This window comes from Pristiophorus japonicus, chromosome 3 (genome assembly GCF_044704955.1).
Source record: "Pristiophorus japonicus isolate sPriJap1 chromosome 3, sPriJap1.hap1, whole genome shotgun sequence".
Taxonomy (NCBI): domain Eukaryota; kingdom Metazoa; phylum Chordata; class Chondrichthyes; family Pristiophoridae; genus Pristiophorus; species Pristiophorus japonicus.
This window is the reverse complement of record NC_091979.1, coordinates 242,243,048-242,262,614: the sequence shown is the minus strand read 5'-3', so window position 1 is coordinate 242,262,614 and position 19,567 is coordinate 242,243,048. Positions and strand designations below refer to the sequence as shown.

Below are 19,567 nucleotides of genomic sequence, written 5' to 3'. Positions count from 1 at the left end.
GTTCTCCACATTGTGAAACCTGTGAGTGATCAGTCATGGTGCTGTTTCACTGACAGCTATCTATGTGTCGAAACATAGAAAAATAGAAAATAAGAGCATTAGTAGGCCATTTGGCCCTTCGAGTCTGCACTGCCATTCAATATGATCATGGCTGATCCTCTATCTCAACACCATATTTCTGCTTTTTCCCATATCCCTTGATGCCTTTTGTTTTGAGAAATCTATCTATCTCCCTCTTAAATATATTCAGTGTTTTGGCCTTCTGTGGTAGAGAATTCCACAGGTTCACCACCCTCTGAGTTCAAAAGTTTCTCCTCATCTCGGTTCTAAATTTCCTCCCCCGTATCCTGAGGCTTTGACCCCTTGTTCTCGACTTCCCAGCCAGGGGCAACATCCTCCCCGTATCCAGTCTGTCCAACCCAGTCAGAATTTTATGCGTTTCAATGAGATCCCCTCTCATTCTTCTAAACTTTAGTGAATACAGGCCTAGTCGACCCAATCTCTCCTCATACGACAGTCCTGCCATCCCAGGAATAGCTCCCATTAAATGGAGGGAATCTAATTGGACTCGTCGCACAGTTTTCAAAATGATTGAATTTGGAAGGTTTATTTCATTCTTGGGATGTGGGCGTCGCTGGCAAGGCTGGCATTTATTGCCCATCCCTAGTTGCCCTGAGAAGGTGCTGAAACAACTGAGAGGGTTGCTAGGCCGCTTCAGAAGGCAGTTAAGAATCTACCGCGTTGGTGTGTGACTGGAGTCATATAAAGGCCAGAGCGGATCAGGGCGGCAGGTTTCTTTCCCTAAAGGATTTGGTGAAATAGCTGGGTTTTTAACGACAATCTCGACAGCTGCCTGGTCACTTCTACAAGCTTTTTATCTCCAGATTCTTTTCAACTGAATTCAAATTCTCAAACTGCGATCGTGAGATTTTAACTCGCGTTGTCTGGATTACTAAAAAGACTTGCATTTATATAGCATCTTTCACGACCTCAAGACGTCCCAAAGTGCTTTACAGCCAATGAAATACTTTTGAAGTGTAGTCACTGTTGTAATTTAGGAAGCGCGACAGCCAAATTGCGGCAAATCACAACAATATGATAATAACCAGATAATTTGGGTTTTTTTGTGATGCTGGTTTGAGGGATAAATATTGGTCAGGACATCAGGGATAACTCCCCTGTTCTTCTTCGAAATAGTGCCCTGAGATCTTTTACGCCAACCTGAGAGAGCAGATGAGGCCTCGGTTTAATGTCTGATCTGATAGAGCGCACCTCCAACAGTGCAGCGCTCCCTCAGCACTGCACTGGAGTGTCAGCCGAGACTCTGGAGTGGGGCTATGAACCCACAACCTTCTGATTCAGAGGTGAGAGTGCTGCCCACTGAGCCACAGCTGACACTAGTCCAGTAACAGAACCACTAAGCTACTGTAACCCAGGTGCGTGTACATGATTTTGTTTATTTCTGGGAGAGGGCACACTATAGCTGATTCTAGTGGAATGGTGGATGTGGCAGGAGCAGGAGTCTGTGGAACGTAATTGCATGGATGCTGAAGCCCTCATTCATGCCTTTGTTACCTCTTGACTTGACTATTCCAAAGCACTCTTGGCCAGCCTCCCACATTCTATGCTATGTAAACTAGAGGTGGTCCAAAACTCGGCTGCCTGTGTCCTCACTCATACCAAGTCCCACTCACCCATCAGTCCTGTGCTTGCTGACCTCGATCAGGCCAACATCCCCAGCATCAAAGCACTGACCACACTCGACCAGCTCCATTGGACGGGCCACATTGTTCGCATGCCCGACACAAGACTCCCAAAGCAAGTGCTCTACTCGGAACTCCTACACGGCAAGCGAGCCCCAGGTGGGCAGAGGAAACGTTTCAAGGACACTGTCAAAGCCTCCTTGATAAAGTGCAACATCCCTACCGACACCTGGCAGTCCCTGGCCAAAGACCGCCCTAAGTGAAGGAAGAGCATCCGGGAGGGCGCTGAGCACCTCGAGTCTCGACACTGAGAGCATGCAGAAATCAAGCGCAGGCAGCGGAAGAAGCGTGTCGCAAACCAGACTCCCCACCCACCCTTTCCTTCAACGACTGTCTGTCCCGCCTGTGACAGAGACTGTAATTCCCGTATTAGACTGTACAGTCACCTGAGAACTCGTTTTTGGAGTGGAAGCAAGCCTTCCTCGATTTCAAGGGATTGCCTATGATGATGACATTGGCTTCTGATTAAGCTACACATCGATTTCAAAACTCTCATCCTTGTATTCAAATCCCTCCATGGCCTCGCCCCTCCCTATCTCTGTAATCTCCTCCAGCCCTACAACCCCCCCGAGATTTCTGCGCTCCTCTAAATCTACCCTCTTGAGCATCCCTGATTATAATTGCTCAGCCATTGGTGGCTGTGCCTTCTGTTGCCTGGGCCCTATGCTCTGGAATTCCCTGCCTAAACCTCTCCGCCTCTCTACCTCTCTTTCCTCCTTCAAGGCGCTTCTTAAAACCTACCTCTTTGACCAAGCTTTTGGTCACCTGCCCTAATTTCTCCTTATGGGGCTCGATGTCAATTTTCTGTCTCATCATACTCCTTGGGACGTTTCACTACATTAAAGGCGCTAAGTAAATACAAGTTGTTGTAGTTGTTGTTATCGATGAGGCTGAGTGTTGCGTCTTCTGTTTGAGATCAGAATTGTAAGACTACTTTTTGCCTCTCTTTGGGATAGTCCGCGGGAGTACCGCATTTGATTAAAATGAGAATCTTTCTTGTAAGTGAGCTTTACTGAGGTCTTGGCAGAGCTGGTCAGAAATTTTGGAGGATGCACTTGAGCATTTTATATATGCACATAAACATTTGTTTGATCTTAATTCTCCGTTTTGACTTGGGCCTAACAGCACAGATTACTTGGATACCTTGGAGGGAATTGAACCTTTGTACTGTAAAGTTATGAAATGGCAAGGGATTGAAAAGCCGAATCATCTCCACAATTCCCAAACAAAGAAAAGCTTTATGCATCTAAAATTCCAGATCCAAGCGGAACACTTGCTCCAGTTATTCATGTGTCTCATTGAATGACCTCTTCTCTCAGACATTATCAATCTCTTGTCTAAGGATGCACAAGCTCATGATGGGATTGTATAAAATTTTACACAGTAACACCTCGCACTTGATGATCGCAGGAGTGTACGTTTTTTCAATTTGCGGCCGGTTGTGGCGTGAATGTTTGAAATGCCTCTGGATCGGTGAGTGGAAAACTTTCCGTGCAAAGCAGCACATTTTCTGGCAAACCTGCCACAAGTTTATCACCACAACAAAAACCGTCTTTGTTAAAGCTAAGTCGGAATCTTGGATTCATTCGGCTTGAAGAAGATCCCTTAAATAGATTTATGAAATGGCCTGGATACTGAAACCAACCTCTGAAGAAGTAACGGAAAGAGTAGACAAGGACAATGCAGTGGATGTGGCATACATGGACTTTTAGAGAGCCTTCGCTAAGGTGCCACATCAAAGACAATGGTCAGGGCATGTGGAATTAGGGGCCAGGTAGCAGAATGACCACAAAGCAGAAGGTATGAGCTAAAGGACATTTTTTAGACTGGTAGATAGTATGAAATGGTGTCCTAAGGACATAAGAAATAGGAGCAGGAGTAGGCCATTTGGCCCCTCGAGCCTGCTCCGCCATTCAATAAGATAATGGCTGATCTGATCATGGACTCAGCTCCACTTCCCTGCCTGCTCCCCATAACCCATTACTCCCTTATCGCTCAAAAATCTGTCTATCTCCATCTTAAATATATTCAATGACCCAGCCTCCACAGCTCTCTCAGGCAGAGAATTCCATAGATTTACAATCCTCTGAGAGAAGAAATTTCTTCTCATTTCAGTTTTAAATGGGTGGCCCCTTATTCTAAGACTATGTCCGCTAGTTTTAGTTTCCCCTATGAGTGGAAATATCCTCTCTGCATCCACCTTGTCGAGCCCCCTCATTATCTTATAAGTTTCAATAAAATCACCTCTCATTCTTCTGAACTCCAATGTGTATAGGCCCGACCTACTCAACCTATCCTCATAAGTCAACTCACTCATCTCTGGAATCAACCTAGTGAACCTTGTCTGAACAGCCTCCAATGCAAGTATATCCTTTCTTAAATACGGAGACCAAAACTGTACATAGTACTCCAGGTGTGGCCTCACCAATACCCTGTACAGTTGTAGCAGGTTTTCTCTGCTTTTATACTCTATCCCCTTTGCAATAAAAGGCCAACATTCCATTTGCCTTCCTGATTACTTGCTGTACCTGCATACTAACTTTTTGTGTTTCATGTATAAGGACCCCCAGGTCTCTCTGTACTGCAGCACTTTGCAATTTTTCTCCATTTAAATTATAATTTGCTTTTCTATTATTTCTGCCAAAGTGGATAACCTCACATTTTCCCACAATATACTCTATTTGCCAAATTTTTGCCCACTCACTTAACCTGTCTATATCCCTTTGCAGATTTTTTGTGTCCTCCTCACAATTTGCTTTCCCACTCATCTTTGTATCATCAGCAAACTTGGTTACATTACACTCGGTCCCTTCATCCAAGTCATTAATATAGATTGTAAATAGTTGAGGCCCCAGCACCGATCTCTGCGGCACCCCACTAGTCACTGTTTGCCAACCGGAAAATGATACATTTATCCCGACTCTTTGTTTCTGTAAGTTAACCAATCCTCTATCCATGTTAATATATTAACCCCAACCCCGTGAGCTTTTATCTTGTGCAGTAACCTCTTATGTGGCACCTTATCGAATGCCTTCTGGAAATCCAAATACACCACATCCACTGGTACGCCCTTATCCACCCTACTTGTTACATCCTCAAAGAATTCCAGCAAATTTGTCAAACATGTTTTCTCTTTCATAAAACCATGCTGATTCTGCTTGATTGAATCATGCTTTTCCAAATGTTCTGCTACTGCTTCCTTAATAATGGACTCCAGCATTTTCCCAATGACAGATATTTGGCTAACTGTCTATAGGAGTCCTGCAGGAGTCCATGCTGGGACCACCGTTGTTTACCATATACATCAGTGAGCTGGACTCAAATATTGGAGGTGAGTCACAATTTGCAGATGGCTGTAAATTATGGGGTGTGGCTAATAATATGGAGGGCTGCACTGAAATACAGGAACACATAAAAAGGCTTGCTAAGTGGATGGATAAATGGCAAATGAAATTCAATTTGAGGTGGTTTAGTTTGGTAGGAGGAATAAGGAGACACGTATATTCCTTGGAAGGGAAGACATTTGATGCATTTAAGGGGGAGGGCTTGATGCATACAGAGGAAGAAGGGATAGAGGGATATGGATGCAAAACAGGAAGAGGCTTGTGTGGAGTATAAATACCAGCACAGATCCATCGGGCCAAATGGCCTGTTCCTGTGTTGTCGATTTTATGCAACCTCATAGTGTCACATCTTATGGGAACTCGCTGTGTGGAAATTGGCCGCTGCATTCGCCCACAATTTATAAGAACATAAGAACATAAGAAATAGGAGCAGGAGTAGGCCATACGGCCCCTTGAGCCTGCTCCGCCATTTAAAATGACCATGGCTGATCCGATCATGGACTTAGGTCCACTTCCCTGCCCGCTCCCCATAACCCCTTATTCCCATACTTTTAAGAAACTGTCTATTTCTGTCTTAAATTTATTCAATGACCCAGCTTCCACAGCTCTCTGAGTCAGCAAATTCCACAGATTTACAACCCTCTGAGAGAAGCAATTTCTCCTCATCTCAGTTTTAAATGGGCGGCCCCTTAGTCTAAGATTATGCCCCCTAGTTCTAGTCTCCCCCATCAGTGGAAACATCCTCTCTGCATCCACCTTGTCAAGCCCCCTCATAATCTTATACGTTTCGATAAGATCACCTCTCATTCTTCTGAATTCCAATCCTACTCAACCTTTCCTCATAAGTCAACCCCTTCATCTCTGGAATCAACCTAGTGAACCTTCTCTGAACTTAAATTTAACTCTGAACTGAAATTAAACCGACTCCAGTGGCTGTGAAGGGCTTTGGGACATCCTGAGGATGTGAAAGGCGCCATGTAACGGCAAGTTCATTCTTTTCGAGTGGGGGGGATGAGCTGACTGGCCTTTTCTTGTCCCCTTCTGTTTGTATGTTCTTAACTCCAGCGCACATAACGGATTAAAGCAGCACTCAATAGCCAGCGTGTGATCACAAATGTGAACACTTATTTTTTTTTAAACTTTCGTTGGCTGGTCCTTCTAATGCCGAGATGATATATAGAGCCCCATATTTATTATTTTTAACAGTAGCCATTTCCAACAAGGTGTTGAGTGGTACAGGCAATTACTACTGAACATTGCCAGACGTCGAGAGGCCTCAGGCTACCCTTGGCATGTGAGGGATGCCAGGGCTTTCACGCTATAATGTATTGCATGCTATTGCAGCACAAGCAACCCTCTTTTTTATTTTCTGTTTGATATGTGTTTACATAATTGCTCAGCCTGTTTCCAATCGTTTTTGCTGAGGTGCGATTCCCTTATTTTGTTTCACTTGTGTCATTCATCCTCCCCAATGCTTTCCTAATTTTCACATTACACACTCTCCATAGCTGAAAGTGCAGGGAAAGAAAGATTTGGATTAATATATAGCGCCTTTCACGATCACCGGACATCTCAAAGTGCTTTACAGCCAATTAAGTACTTTTGGAGTGTATCACTGTTGTAATGTGGGAAACGCGGCAGCCAATTTGCACACAGTAAGCTCCCACAAACAGCAATGTGATAATCACCAGATAATCTGTTTTTGTTATGTTGATTGAGGGATAAATATTGGCCAGAAGACCAGGGGATAACTCTGCTGCTCTTCTTCGAAATAGTGCCGTGGGATCTTTTACGTCCACCTGAGAGAGCAGACGGGGCCTCGGTTTAATATCTCATCCGAAAGACAGCACCTCCGACAGTGCAGCGTTCCCTCAGCACTGCACTGGGAGTGTCAGCCTAGATTTTTGTGCTCAAGTCCCTGGAGTGGGACTTGAACCCACAACCTTCTGACTCAGGAGAGTGCTACCCACTGAGCCACAGCTGACAAGCTAGACATATCCCGCCATGGCCTCTCCCATGTCCTGGAATGAGTTATGTGGAAGCTGACTGGACAATTGCTCCATTGTTTTACAGCCCCACGCCCCCTTCCCTTGAAGAATATTTTGGGGTTCTTCCAGGCCAACATTTCTCCCATCGCAATGTTGGAGATAAAATGGCTGCCACATTTGCCTAGAACAACAGTAACTTGTTGTACGTGGAATGCTTTGAGACAATACTGGCAATGATGAGGTGCTAACTGAATGCTGGTCTCATCCTATGCTTGGGAGTCTGCTTACGACAGCCAATTCAGGATGTGGAAATGGCAGAGGCAAATGACCATCTCTCATTGATACTCTGAAACTTGCGACTAATATAAAGAATATGTCTTGAGATTAGTCACCAAATGTTGATGTTTTGCAATCACAACCTGTAATAAATATCTTATTAACTTCCAGCCTGTGGCCCAGAATTTTAAAATCACGCATTCATTACTAACAAGTGTCTATAGTTCTTATGCAACAAATAGTTTTTTTTTAAAAGAAACCACTTCCCCACTTCTTGAAGGATTAAGTTTTATCTGCAAACAAAGCTTCTTCCATTATGCAGCTGCATACATTTATCATAGAATTAGGGGGCATAGCTTCAGAATAATGGGTTGCCCAATTAACATAGAAACATAGAAAATAGGTGCAGGAGTAGGCCATTCGGCCCTTCAAGCCTGCACCACCAATATGATCATGGCTGATCATGCAACTTCAGTACCCCATTCCTGCTTTTTCTCCATATCCTTTGATCCCTTTAGCTGAAAGGGCCACATCTAACTCCCTCTTGAATATATCCGATGAACTGGACTCAACAATTATCTGTGGTAGAGAATTCCACAGGTTCACAATTCTCTGAGTGAAGAGGTTTCTCCTCATCTCGGTCCTAAATGGCTTACCCCTTATCCTTAGACTGTGACCCCTGGTTCTGGGCTTCTCTAACATCGGGAACATTCTTCCTGCATCTAACCTGTCCAATCCCGTCAGAATTTTATATGTTTCTATGAGATCCCCTCTCATTCTTCTAAATTCAAGTGAATATAAGCCTAGTCGATCCAGTCTTTCTTCATATGTCAGTCCTGCCATCCCGGGAATCAGTCTGGTGAACCTTCGCTGCACTCCCTCAATAGCAAGAATGTCCTTCCTCAGATTAGGAGACCAAAACTGCACACAATACTCAAGATGTGGCCTCACCAAGGCCCTGTACAACTGTAGTAAGACCTCCTTGCTCCTATACTCAAATCCTCTCACTATGAAGGCCAACATGCCATTTTCCTTCTTCACCGCATGCCAACTTTCAATGATTGATGTACCATGACACCCAGGTCTCGTTGCACCTCCCCTTTTCCTAATCTGTCACCATTCAGATAATATTCCAGCTTCCATGTTTTTGCCACCAAAGTGGATAACCTCACATTTATCTGCATTATACTGCATCTGCCATGCAATTGCCCACTCAACTAGCCTGTCCAAGTCACTCTGCAGCCTCTTAGCATCCTGCTAAGTGTCATCTGCAAACTTGGAGATATTACACTCAATTCCTTCGTCAAAATCATTAATGTATATTGTAAATAGCTGGGGGCCCAGCACTGAGCCCTGCGGCACTCCACTAGTCACTGCCTGTCATTCTGAAAAAGATCCATTTATTCCTACTCTTTGCTTCCTGTCTGCCAACAGTTCTCTATCCACGTCAATACGTTGCCTCCAATACCATGTGCTTTAATTTTGCACACCAATCTCTTGTGTGGTACCTTGTCAAAAGCCTTTTGAAAGTCCAAATACACCACATTCACTGGTTCTCCCTTGTCCACTCTACTAGTTACATCCTCAAAAAATTCTAGAAGATTTGTTAAGCATGATTTCCCTTTCATAAATCCATGCTGACTTTGACCGATCCTGTCACTGCTTTCTAAATGCGCTGCTATTACGTCTTTAATAATTGATTCCAACATTTTCCCCACTACCGATGTCAGGCTAAGCGGTCTATAATTCCCTACTCTCCAAACCATAGGAACTGATCCAGAGTCTATAGAATGTTGGAAAATGACCACCAATGCATCCACTATTTCTAGGGCCACTTCCTTAAGTACTCTGGGATGCAGACTATCAGGCCCTGGGGATTTATCGGCCTTCAGTCCCATCAATTTCCCTAACACAATTTCCTCACTAATAAGGATTTCCTTCAGTTCCTCCTTCTCGCTAGACCCTCGGTCCCCTAGTATTTCCAGAAGGTTATTTGTGTCTTCCTTAGTGAAGATAGAATCAAAGTATTTGTTTAATTGATCTGCCATTTCTTTGTTCCCCATTATAAATTCACCTGATTCTGACTGCAAGTCGGAGATGAGGAGGAATTTCTTCTCTTAGATGGTCGGAAATCTTTGGAATTCTCTACCCCAGAGAGCTGAGTAGGCTGGACATTGAATATATTTAAGGTGGAGATAGACAAATTTTTGAACGATAATGGAGGCAAGGGTTATGGGGAGCGGGCAGGGAAGTGGAGTTGAGAGGCCAAGAGCAGATCAGCCATGATCTTATTGAACGGCGGAGGAGGCTCGAAGGGCCGAATGGCCTACTCCTGCTCTTATTTCTTGTTCTTTTATGTTCTTCTGTTCCTTCTTTGCAAGGCTAGGAAAGTGACTAATTCTCAAGCCCCTCCCTACGTTGTTGTTGAACTGATCACAAGGGATGGGAGAAACTTGTGGTGACTTCCTTGGATGGTTTTTCTCCTCCTCTCTCCTTTCCTCTCTCCCTATGTTCTGTGCATCCATTTGAAGGTATAACTCAAGATTAGAATCTCCATTATAAAGGGGGTTATGTGACTCTGGGCATGAACCCACGCCCTACCAGTCCAAGGCCGCAGCTTGTAAATACATCAACATCTTGTCGCACTGGACTCGCCTCACAAGAAATCTCTTCATGAAAACAGCTCTGTGAGGTGGAAATCCATTTATTTTATTTACTGGGTATGGTAGCATAGTGGTTATGTTACTGGACTAGTAACCCAGAGGCCTTAGCTAATGATCCAGAAATCCCACTGTGGCAGTTGGGGAATTTAAATTCAGTTAAGTGAATATATCGGGAGTAAATAAAATGGTGACCATGAAACTACCGGATTGTCATAAAAACCCACCTGGTTCACTAATGTCCTTTAGGGAAGAAAACTTGACGCTCCTTACCTGGTGTGGCCTATATGTGACTCCAGACCCACAGCAAAGTGGCTGATTGCTCCTCTGCGGTTCAAGAAGGTGACTCATCATCACCTTCTCAAGGGCAATTAGAGATGGGCTTGTCAGCGACGCCCACATAGAAACATAGAAATTTACAGCGCTGACGGAGGCCATTTCGGCCCATCGTGTCTGTGCCGGCCGACAGAGAGCCACATGGCCCTCGATCAGCAACCCTGAAGGTTACATATAAACCTATGAGCAATGAACAATGGAGGACAGGTAAAGAGCATCCACCGCATGGACACCGAAACATTCTAGACTACACGTCAACCGCAGCCATGTGATCTCCTGGGAGAGGCAAAAACCAGATAAAAACATCCCATGAACCAATTTTTTTAAATCTAGCTGTTCCTTAATGAAACTCTGTAGAAAGTTTAGCTCCCATGCCAACATGCCAGCTATCCCTAATCTCAATTATAAGCATTGTATACCAGCCTCGAATTTAGAGAACCAACTAGCCAATCTCTCGACAATGCTCTGTCCCTCACCACCCACCCACCCCCCCCAACAAAACAAAAGAGGGATTTGTGAGGCCTAAGGGTGCTAAACAAATGTTATACATTATTAATTTTTGATTAATTGGATTGCAGCTGAGAAAAGGGAGCGTTTTTTTTTCTCTTGACCTGTAATTTCTAATCTTTCAAACAGAATGATTCAATACAGATATACAATACTCAAGGAAGAGGACAATGTCAACCATGGCAGAGAGAGAAACCAAGTACATCATCAGAAGGAACAGCCATTAGTTGTAATGTGCATCACTTATCATCTGATGTACTCATTCATGTCACTGATGAAAGTTCGGGGACACTTATCTGTCGGAAAATTACCTGCGGCAAAGCTGGAACAATGGCGGCTTCTGTCTCTTTGACAAGATAAAAAGAAAATGCTCTGATGCCCTTTGATGGCAGTGCTCATTTAACTAGGAGGGTGATGTAAAACCGAGATCTCCAGATGTCAGCAGCGGCATAGACTTACTTAGTCCTCGGTGTAATCCAGCACTCCGTCCCGGGCAGTAGCCCTTTGTCCTGGTCTTTGGCGTGCCCTCTGTTCCTTTGATAATATTCTTACTTGGCAGTTGAAAGGCATCGGGTGTGGACGCGTGTTTTAAAAAAAAATACTAATGTCGAGCAAAGACACTACAAAGGAGACTCACTTGCGGATATGTGTGCAATGGGCGTAGATCCTCAACTTGTCCCGTATAACTCGCCCGGGCCGAGGTTTCCGCTGCAGGCCTGCCACCTGAACTGTGAGAACTTTGGTGCCCACCAACCGTTTGTAGAGGAGGGAAAGCCAATAGTCCTGTGCAGAAGTCAAGAAAAGGGAGGTGTGTTTTTTTTTAGATTCTTAAAACTGAAGTCAAATGCCCATTGCCGGTGGGTGAAGAAGATGAAGAAAGGATTGTTACGATGTGACAGTGACACACAATAACACGCTCAGCGTGTCAACAGACACCACGCATTCACAAACCAACGAGCCCAGGTGGGCAGAGGAAACATTTCAAGGACACCCTCCCTGATAAAGTGCAACATCCCCACCGACACCTGGGAGTCCCTGGCCAGAGACCGACTGAAGTGGAAGAAGAACATCCGGGAGGGCGCTGAGCACCTCGCGTCTCGTCGCCGAGAGCATGCAGAAAGCAAGCGCAGGCAGCGGAAGGAGCGTGTGGCAAACCAGTTCCACCCACCCCTTCCTCCAATGACTGTCTGTCCCACCTGTGACAGAGACTGTAATTCCCGTATTGGACTGTACAGCCACCTAAGAACTCATTTTAAGAGTGGAAGCAAGTCTTCCTCGATTCCGAGGGACTGCCTATGATGATGATGATGATGGTTGTGCAGCCCCAAGTTTTTAATTATACTCCACACCCCCTCCATTTGCGAGACCTCTTCAGGTGCATGCGCACATCATATGCATCCAGAGAGGCCGCAATTTTCGGCCCAATATATGGAAGTGGAGCATCTCACCCACGCTTCAATCAAGAAATGAGTAAACCCTAATGAGATAGCCATTTTTTTTTATAAGCTTGCAGAGCAGCACTTACATCTTTATTGGTCAGAAACTAGCACCAGTTCCTCCATCATTGCTAATGCTTGCCTTTTCTTCACAAGCACTGGCTCTCCTGCTAGAGGAGCTGTCCATCTCACCCGACCTACAGAGAAAATATTCTGTAGGAGCTGACACTGAGCCACATTGAAGCCATTCGGGACCAGACCTGGTTGACGAGTTATCTTTTTTAACTTGGTGAATGCTTGGCTGGTGTCCCTGGAGGCTGGACTGACGGGAATGAAAACCGAAATGGAGGGGAGGGGGATGGATGAAGGCACTGTAAGGAATTTATCGAGGTGGCCGTGATGAACAGCAGTCCAAATCGTAAAGCCTCTTTATTTTGAATATCCTTGAGATCAGATCAGTCATTTGAAATTGGCTTTGTGCCTGGGTGTTGAGGTAGAATACACATTCTGTTGGTGTGGTAGAAGATGAGTTATGCAGGCCCACTGACTGCAGGCAGTGGCATGTGGTCAACCATTAAAAAGGGCCAAAGCAGACTATTCTGTATTTTGGTTCCTTCCCCTCACCCATCCCACTGGCAAGACAGCTCTATCTACATGCCATGATTTGTTAAATACTGTTTCGTGCGAAGGCGTTAGTGTTGATCTCACCAGAATGCCATAATAACTTATCATCATCATAGGCAGTCCCTCGAAACGAGGATGACTTGCTTCCACGCAAAAAACAATAAGTTCACAGGTGTTTCAATGATGGACCTAATATTCCAGATCCCGAACTACATCCTGAAGGGTGGAAGATGCCTGTACATGGATTTTTTTAACGTGTGGTGGCCGTTGCACACCAGCCACCACACGGGCTTGACAGAGCTAGGTCTTGGTCCAGTGGCAAGAGTTATCCGAGACGACTGGAGACCAGCTCTGCTGCCATCCATTGAATCTGGCAGAATGACTGGAGGCAGCGTTCTGAGCGGAAGGGCACTGATGTTTGGCGGAGCGCTCGGTAGTCAGAAGCACTGATTCCGAAGGATGAATTGACTAGTTTCGGATGAGACGTTAAACCGAGGCCCCGTCTGCTCTCTCAGGTGGATGTACTATTTCGAAGAAGAGCAGGGGAGTTCTCCCCGGTGTCCCGACCAATATTTATCCCTCAATCAAATAACAAAAAACAGATTATCTGGTCATTATCACATTGCTGTTTGTGGGAGCTTGCTTGTGCGCAAATTGGCTGCTGCGTTTGCCACATTACAACAGTGAGTACACTTCAAAAAGTACTTCATTGGCTGTAAAGCGCTTTGAGATGCCTGGTGGTCGTGAAAGGTGCTATATAAATGCAAGTCTTTCTTTCTTTAGTTCCTCAGTTTGTCTGGGTTCATTGAGGTGGAAATGAATAATTAATGGCTCAGTGGTTAGGTGAAAGCTCACATAAATTTTATGTTATGGAATTTGTCAAGCTTTAGTATTATTAAGTGAGTTTGTGAAATGTCATGTCTTTTGTTAATTTAGCATTTGAGGAGGCATACGTTAAATATCTGCAACCAAATGAAATCTACTGTATTGGCTTTTACATAAGATTCCATTGGATATGCGGCACAGAAACAGGCCATTCGGCCCAACCAGTCCATGGCGGCGTTTATGCTCCACTCGAGCCTCCTCCTGTCTTTCTTCATCTAAATCTGTCAGCGTAACCCTCTATTCCTTTCTCCCTCATATGCTTGTCCAGCCTCCCCTTAAATGCATCTATACTATTCGCTTCAACCACTCCCTGTGGTAGCGGGATCCACATTCTCACCGCACTTTGGGTAAAATTTCTCCTGAATTCCCTATTGGATTTCTTGGTGACTAACTTAGTCTAGTTTTGCTCTTCCCCACAAGTGGAAACATTCTCTCTGTATCCACTCTATCAAAACCTTTTAGAATTTTGAAGCCCTCTATTAGGTCACCCCTTCAGCTTAATGCTATTGTTTAACCTTTACTTGTAGTGAATTGTTACTTATGGGCTAAGTTGTAGGGGCTGACAGAATGTGTATTCTTCCACTATCTAAAGACTAGGAGAACGGAGTCCATTCAATAATCTACTGTAGTAACTAGAATTTCTGTTTGAAGCCCTGGACAATACTGCAATGCCAGACACTGTGTTGAGTTATGAGGATGGTCTTTAGCACTGCAAATCAAAGAAATATCTGAATAAATTGTAAAAATTTAACAGGCTTTTGAAAGGAGGAAGGAAGATAGCGAGCTGGAGGCATCTTGGAGGGGGATCTGGAAGGGCAGGGGACATTATGGCATTGTTCATGCTCGTGACAGGTGTTTGGTCGATTTGAAGTTATGTTATTTAACAGCAAATCTTACCCAGGCCTAATTCAAATAAAATAGGAAAAGGAAAGAAACAGTCCTGGCGAGACCACACCTATTGTGTACAGTTTTGGGGGCCGAAATTGTCCCCACGACTGAAAGGGGTGACACTACCCCATTTTGTAAGATTTTTCTCTGTCCCAATCCATGGGGCGGACAGTGGAGCGAAATTGAGCTCTTTAAATGTTTTTACTCTTGCTGGCATTGTTCGCGGCAGACATCAGTCGGTGGCATCAGCGCCGCGCTGGGCCACCAGGGAGGGTTTCGGCCAGACCAGCGGTCCGGCACCCAAGAGGGGGTGCCGGGGCTGCCTGTTGGCAGCCTGGTCGAACCCACGGTTGCCACTGTCAGGCCGATAATGAAAATAAAATGGCGGCCACGGCAGGACGCCCTCCCCTTTAAGGGCAGACACGCGCTGCCCAGCCACAAACAGCTTCACGCCAGGGAAAGCTGTCGGGGGCACTGAGCGGTGGCTGAGGTCAATTTCCCCATGTGGGGCGGAAAGGAGGGTTGATGGGGCGAGCACACCGGCGGGGCAGAAACGTCCAGCGCCCCAAAGATAAATGAGGGTAATGTTGCGATTAAGGCAGTGATGGATGGCCCCTGCTTCTCCTTACCTAAGAGGGATAGAGGGAGTGCCACAAAGAGAGTGCAATGAAGGTTCACCAGACTGATTCCTGGGATGCGGAGATTGTCCTATGAGGAGAGATTGACTAGACTCTACCTATATTCTCTAGAGTTTAGAAGAATGAGAGGTGATCTTATTGAAACATACACAATTCTTACAGGACTTGACAGGGTAGAAGCAGGGAGGACGTTTTCCCGGGCTGGGGAGTCTAGAACCAGAGGTCACAGTCCCAGAATAAGGGTTGGCCATTTAGGACAACAACAACAACAACAACTTGTATTTATATAGCGCCTTTAACGTAGTAAAATGTCCCAAGTTGCTTCACAGGAGTGTTTTAAGACAAAACAAATAAATTTGACACCGAGCCACATAAGAAGAAATTACGGCAGATGACCAAAAGCTTGGTCAAAGAGGTAGGTTTTAAGGAGCGTCTTGAAGGAGGAAAGAAAGGTAGAGAGGCAGAGAGGTTTATGGAGGGAGTTCCAGAACTTAGGGCCTAGGCAGCTGAAGGCACGGCCATCAATGGTTGAGCAGTTTTAATCAGGGATTCTCAAAAGGGCAGAATTTGAGGAGCGTGGATATCTCAGGAGGTTATGGGGCTGGAGGAAATTACAGAGATAGTGAGAGGCGAGGCCATGGAGGGCTTTATAAATAAGGATGAGAATTTTGAAATCGAGGCGTTGCTTAACCAGAAACCAATGTAGGGTCAGCGAGCACAGGGGGTGATGGGTGAGTGGGACTTGGTGCGAGTTAGGACATGGGCTGTCCATTTTGAATCACCTCTAGTTTACATAGGGTAGAATGTGGGAGGCTAGCCTAGAGTGAGTTGGAGTAGTCAAGTCTAGAGATAACAAAGGCATGGATGAGGACTTCAGCAGCAGATGAGCTGAGGCAGGGGCGGAGACGGGCGATGCTACGGAGGTGGAAATAGGCGGCCTTAGTTATGCCGCGGATATGTTGCCGGCAGCTCATTTCAGGGTCAAATATGACATATAGATTGCGAACAGTCTCGTTTAGCCTCAGACAGATGCTAGGGAGAGGGATGGAGTTGGTGGCTAGGGAACGCAGTTTGTGGTGGGGACCAAAGACAATGGCTTCGGTCTTCCCAGTATTTAATTGGAGAACATCTCTGCTCATCCAGTACTGGATGTCGGACAAGCAATCTGACAATTTAGAGACCATGGAGGGGTCGAGAGAAGTGGTGGTGAGGTAGAGCTGGGTGTTATCAGCGTACATGTGGAAACTGACGCTCTGTTTTCAGACAATGTCGCCAAGGGGCAGCATATAGATGAGAAATAGGAGGGGGCCAAGGATAGATCCTTGGGGGACATCAGAGGCAACGATGCGGGAGTGGGATGAGAAGCCATTGCAGGTGATCTTCTGGCTGAGATGAGGAGAAATTTCTTTACTTGGAGGGTGGTGACTCTTTGGAATTTTCTACCCCAGAGGGCTGAGGATGCTCAGTCGTTGAGTATATTCAAGCCAGAGATCGATAGATTTTTGAATATTAAGGGAATCAAGGGAAATGGGGACAGTGCAGGAAAGTGGAGTTGAGGTAGAAGATCAACCATGAATGGCAGAGCAGGCTCGAGCGACCAAATGGCTGACTCCTGCTCATAATTCTTATGTTCTTATCAAAGCATATAATGTGCTCTTTCAAAAGAGGTACACTAGCATAGGAAAGCTAAAAATGATCAAGTCAATGGTGTTATAAACTTGCTCACTCACTTAACTATTGGGCCTGAATTCACGCTCCCCATGGGCGGGTACAAGGTGCGCATGCGCCAGTGGGGTCCCCACAAGTTTAGGCATGCAAAGCACATGCTCTTAAACCTGGAACTTGAGATCTGTCAAGAAAGTAAAGGGCCTCCACGGGTGGAGAATTGGGCTAATACGACTGATAAAAGCAGGCGTACGGCCTACTTTTAACAGCGTAAGACTTTTAAAACACAGAATAATACATTTTTTCAATAATTTAAACATTTAAAATCCTATTAAATAAGATAAGTATATTTTTAGACCCTTTAAAATATGTACATTTATTTTTCAAAAAATGAAAGTTTTGTTTTAAGTAATTCATTCATTTCTGTTTTGATTCATTTTAAGTATGTGATGTTGTCTTTAATTTATCTTCAGTGCTTGTGTGTTTTTGGGGGCATTCCCATTCATACTTATGAATATTACCTCTGCACTGATAGGTTGGGCCGGCCCATGTGAACAATGTGGACCATTTCCCATACTTCGGGAGCTTCTTATCAACAAGAGCAGACATTGACGACGAGATTCAACACCACCTCCAGTGTGCCAGTGCAGTCTTCGGCCACCTGAGGAAAAGAATGTTTGAAGACCAGGGCCTCAAAACTGCCACCAAGCACGTGACCTACAGGGCTGTAGTAATACCTGCCCTCCTGTATGGCTCAGAGACATGGACCATGTACAGTAGACACCTCAAGTCGTTGGAGAAATACTACCAACGATGTCTCGCAAGATCCTACAAATCCCCTGGGCGGACAGACGCACCAACATTCGCATCCTCCAACAGGTCAACATCCCCAGCATTGGAAGCACTGACCACACTTGATCAGCTCTGCTGGGCAGGCCACATCATTCACATGCCAAACACGAGATTCCCAAAGCAAGCGCTCTACTCGGAACTCCTTCACGGCAAACGAGCCAAAGGTGGGCAGAGGAAACGTTACAGAGACACCCTCAAAGTCTCCCTGAAAAAGTGCAACATCCCCACTGACACCTGGGAGTCCCTGGCCAAAGACCGCCCTAAGTGGAGGAAGTGCATCCGGGAGGGCGCTGAGCACCTTGAGTCTCAGCGCCGAGTGCATGCAGAAATCAAGCGCAGGCAGCGGAAAGAGCGTGCGGCAAACCTGTCCCAACCATCCTTTCCCTCAACGACTATCTGTCCAATCTGTGACAGGGTCTGTGGTTCCCGTATTGGACTGTTCAGCCACCTAAGAACTCATTTTAAGAGTGGAAGCAAGTCTTGCTCGATTCCGAGGGACTGCCTATGATGATGATGATAATAGTCTGGCCCATGTGATCCCAGTGATGCATATGAAGCGCATACGCTGCTGGGATACGTGGGCCTCTACGCAGGCCTTCATCTAGAGGCCCAGGACCAGAAGTCTCCAAAACTCCGGGACCACCAGGTACTTTTGTCGGAATGTTTGCAGTCGGAGACATCCGTCCATGGGAAGCCTCCGACCGCAAATTCTGGGCCATTATTTTAAAGCTCTCGCAATCCCCACACATACAGCCTCTCGCACCACTGAAACTATAAGCATCTTTCAGGGGTTGCGTCTAATTAGCATCATGGCCCAGAAATCTCGGCCTGTCTGGGTCCGTACGGAGTGTGTACGGACCCAGGAAGGCATCGCAAAAGCCGGTTTTCAGCGCGCAATGTGCATGCGCTGAAAAACAGCTTTTCTGATCTGTCAAGTTTCTGGCTTGACAGATCATCCACATGTCAGGAGCAAGGGCATTCGCAAAGGCAAGATTGCGGTATTTACCCATATCTTGCCCAGCAAATGTCCTCAAAACTCTTGCGCCTGATAAAAGCAGGTGCATAGCTACTTTTACAAGAGAAGAGTTTTAAAACACACAAAAACATAATAAAATAAAATTTAAAAAACACATTTTATTGTTAAAAACCCTCCCTACTATGGTAAGTTTATTTTAAACCATAAGTTAAAAAACTTTAAGAATCGGGAAAATATTTCTTTTTTATAAGACATAAATAACTTTAATTTAAATTAATGTTAAATATGTGGTGTATTTTTTCTACTTTTTATTCATGTTTTGGGTGTTTGGGGGGTGGGCTTCTCAATCATAATAATGGGAACTCCTGCTTACGAAGTTCCCATTATTATGAATGAAAAAATACTTGACCTGGATTGGCTGCCAGAGCCATGTGACTGCAGGTCCAGCTCTGTGCATGTCCTGACGTGCACGCGCTGTGACACGCATTCAGTGGAGGCCTCAGGACTGGGAACTCGCGTGGGCGCAGCAGGTTCAGATAAGGGCGCATCTTTTCTCCCTTTTGTAGCCGATCGCCCGCGGGAAGCAGCCAGCCAGGATTTCCAGGCCCATATCTCAGCTGGATATGTGTAAAAATAGGGTGTTAATTAAACACTTAAGATGTGGTTTTGCGGCACATTCCTCACTATGCAAAATGCTTGGACGGGTAGGCATTCCTCTTTCATCAAATC

The 19,567-nt window shown here is 45.3% G+C and overlaps 1 protein-coding gene across 1 annotated transcript in view; it reads right to left on the bottom strand.

The window, feature by feature from the left end:
- The window catches only part of hpse2 (heparanase 2), a 570,820-nt gene that overhangs the window by 55,181 nt on the left and 496,072 nt on the right, over positions 1 to 19,567 (bottom strand). The window contains exon 11 of the mRNA XM_070873950.1: positions 11,512 to 11,657. Coding sequence (XP_070730051.1) covers positions 11,512 to 11,657 — 146 coding nt within the window. The remainder of the gene's footprint in view (positions 1 to 11,511; positions 11,658 to 19,567) is intronic.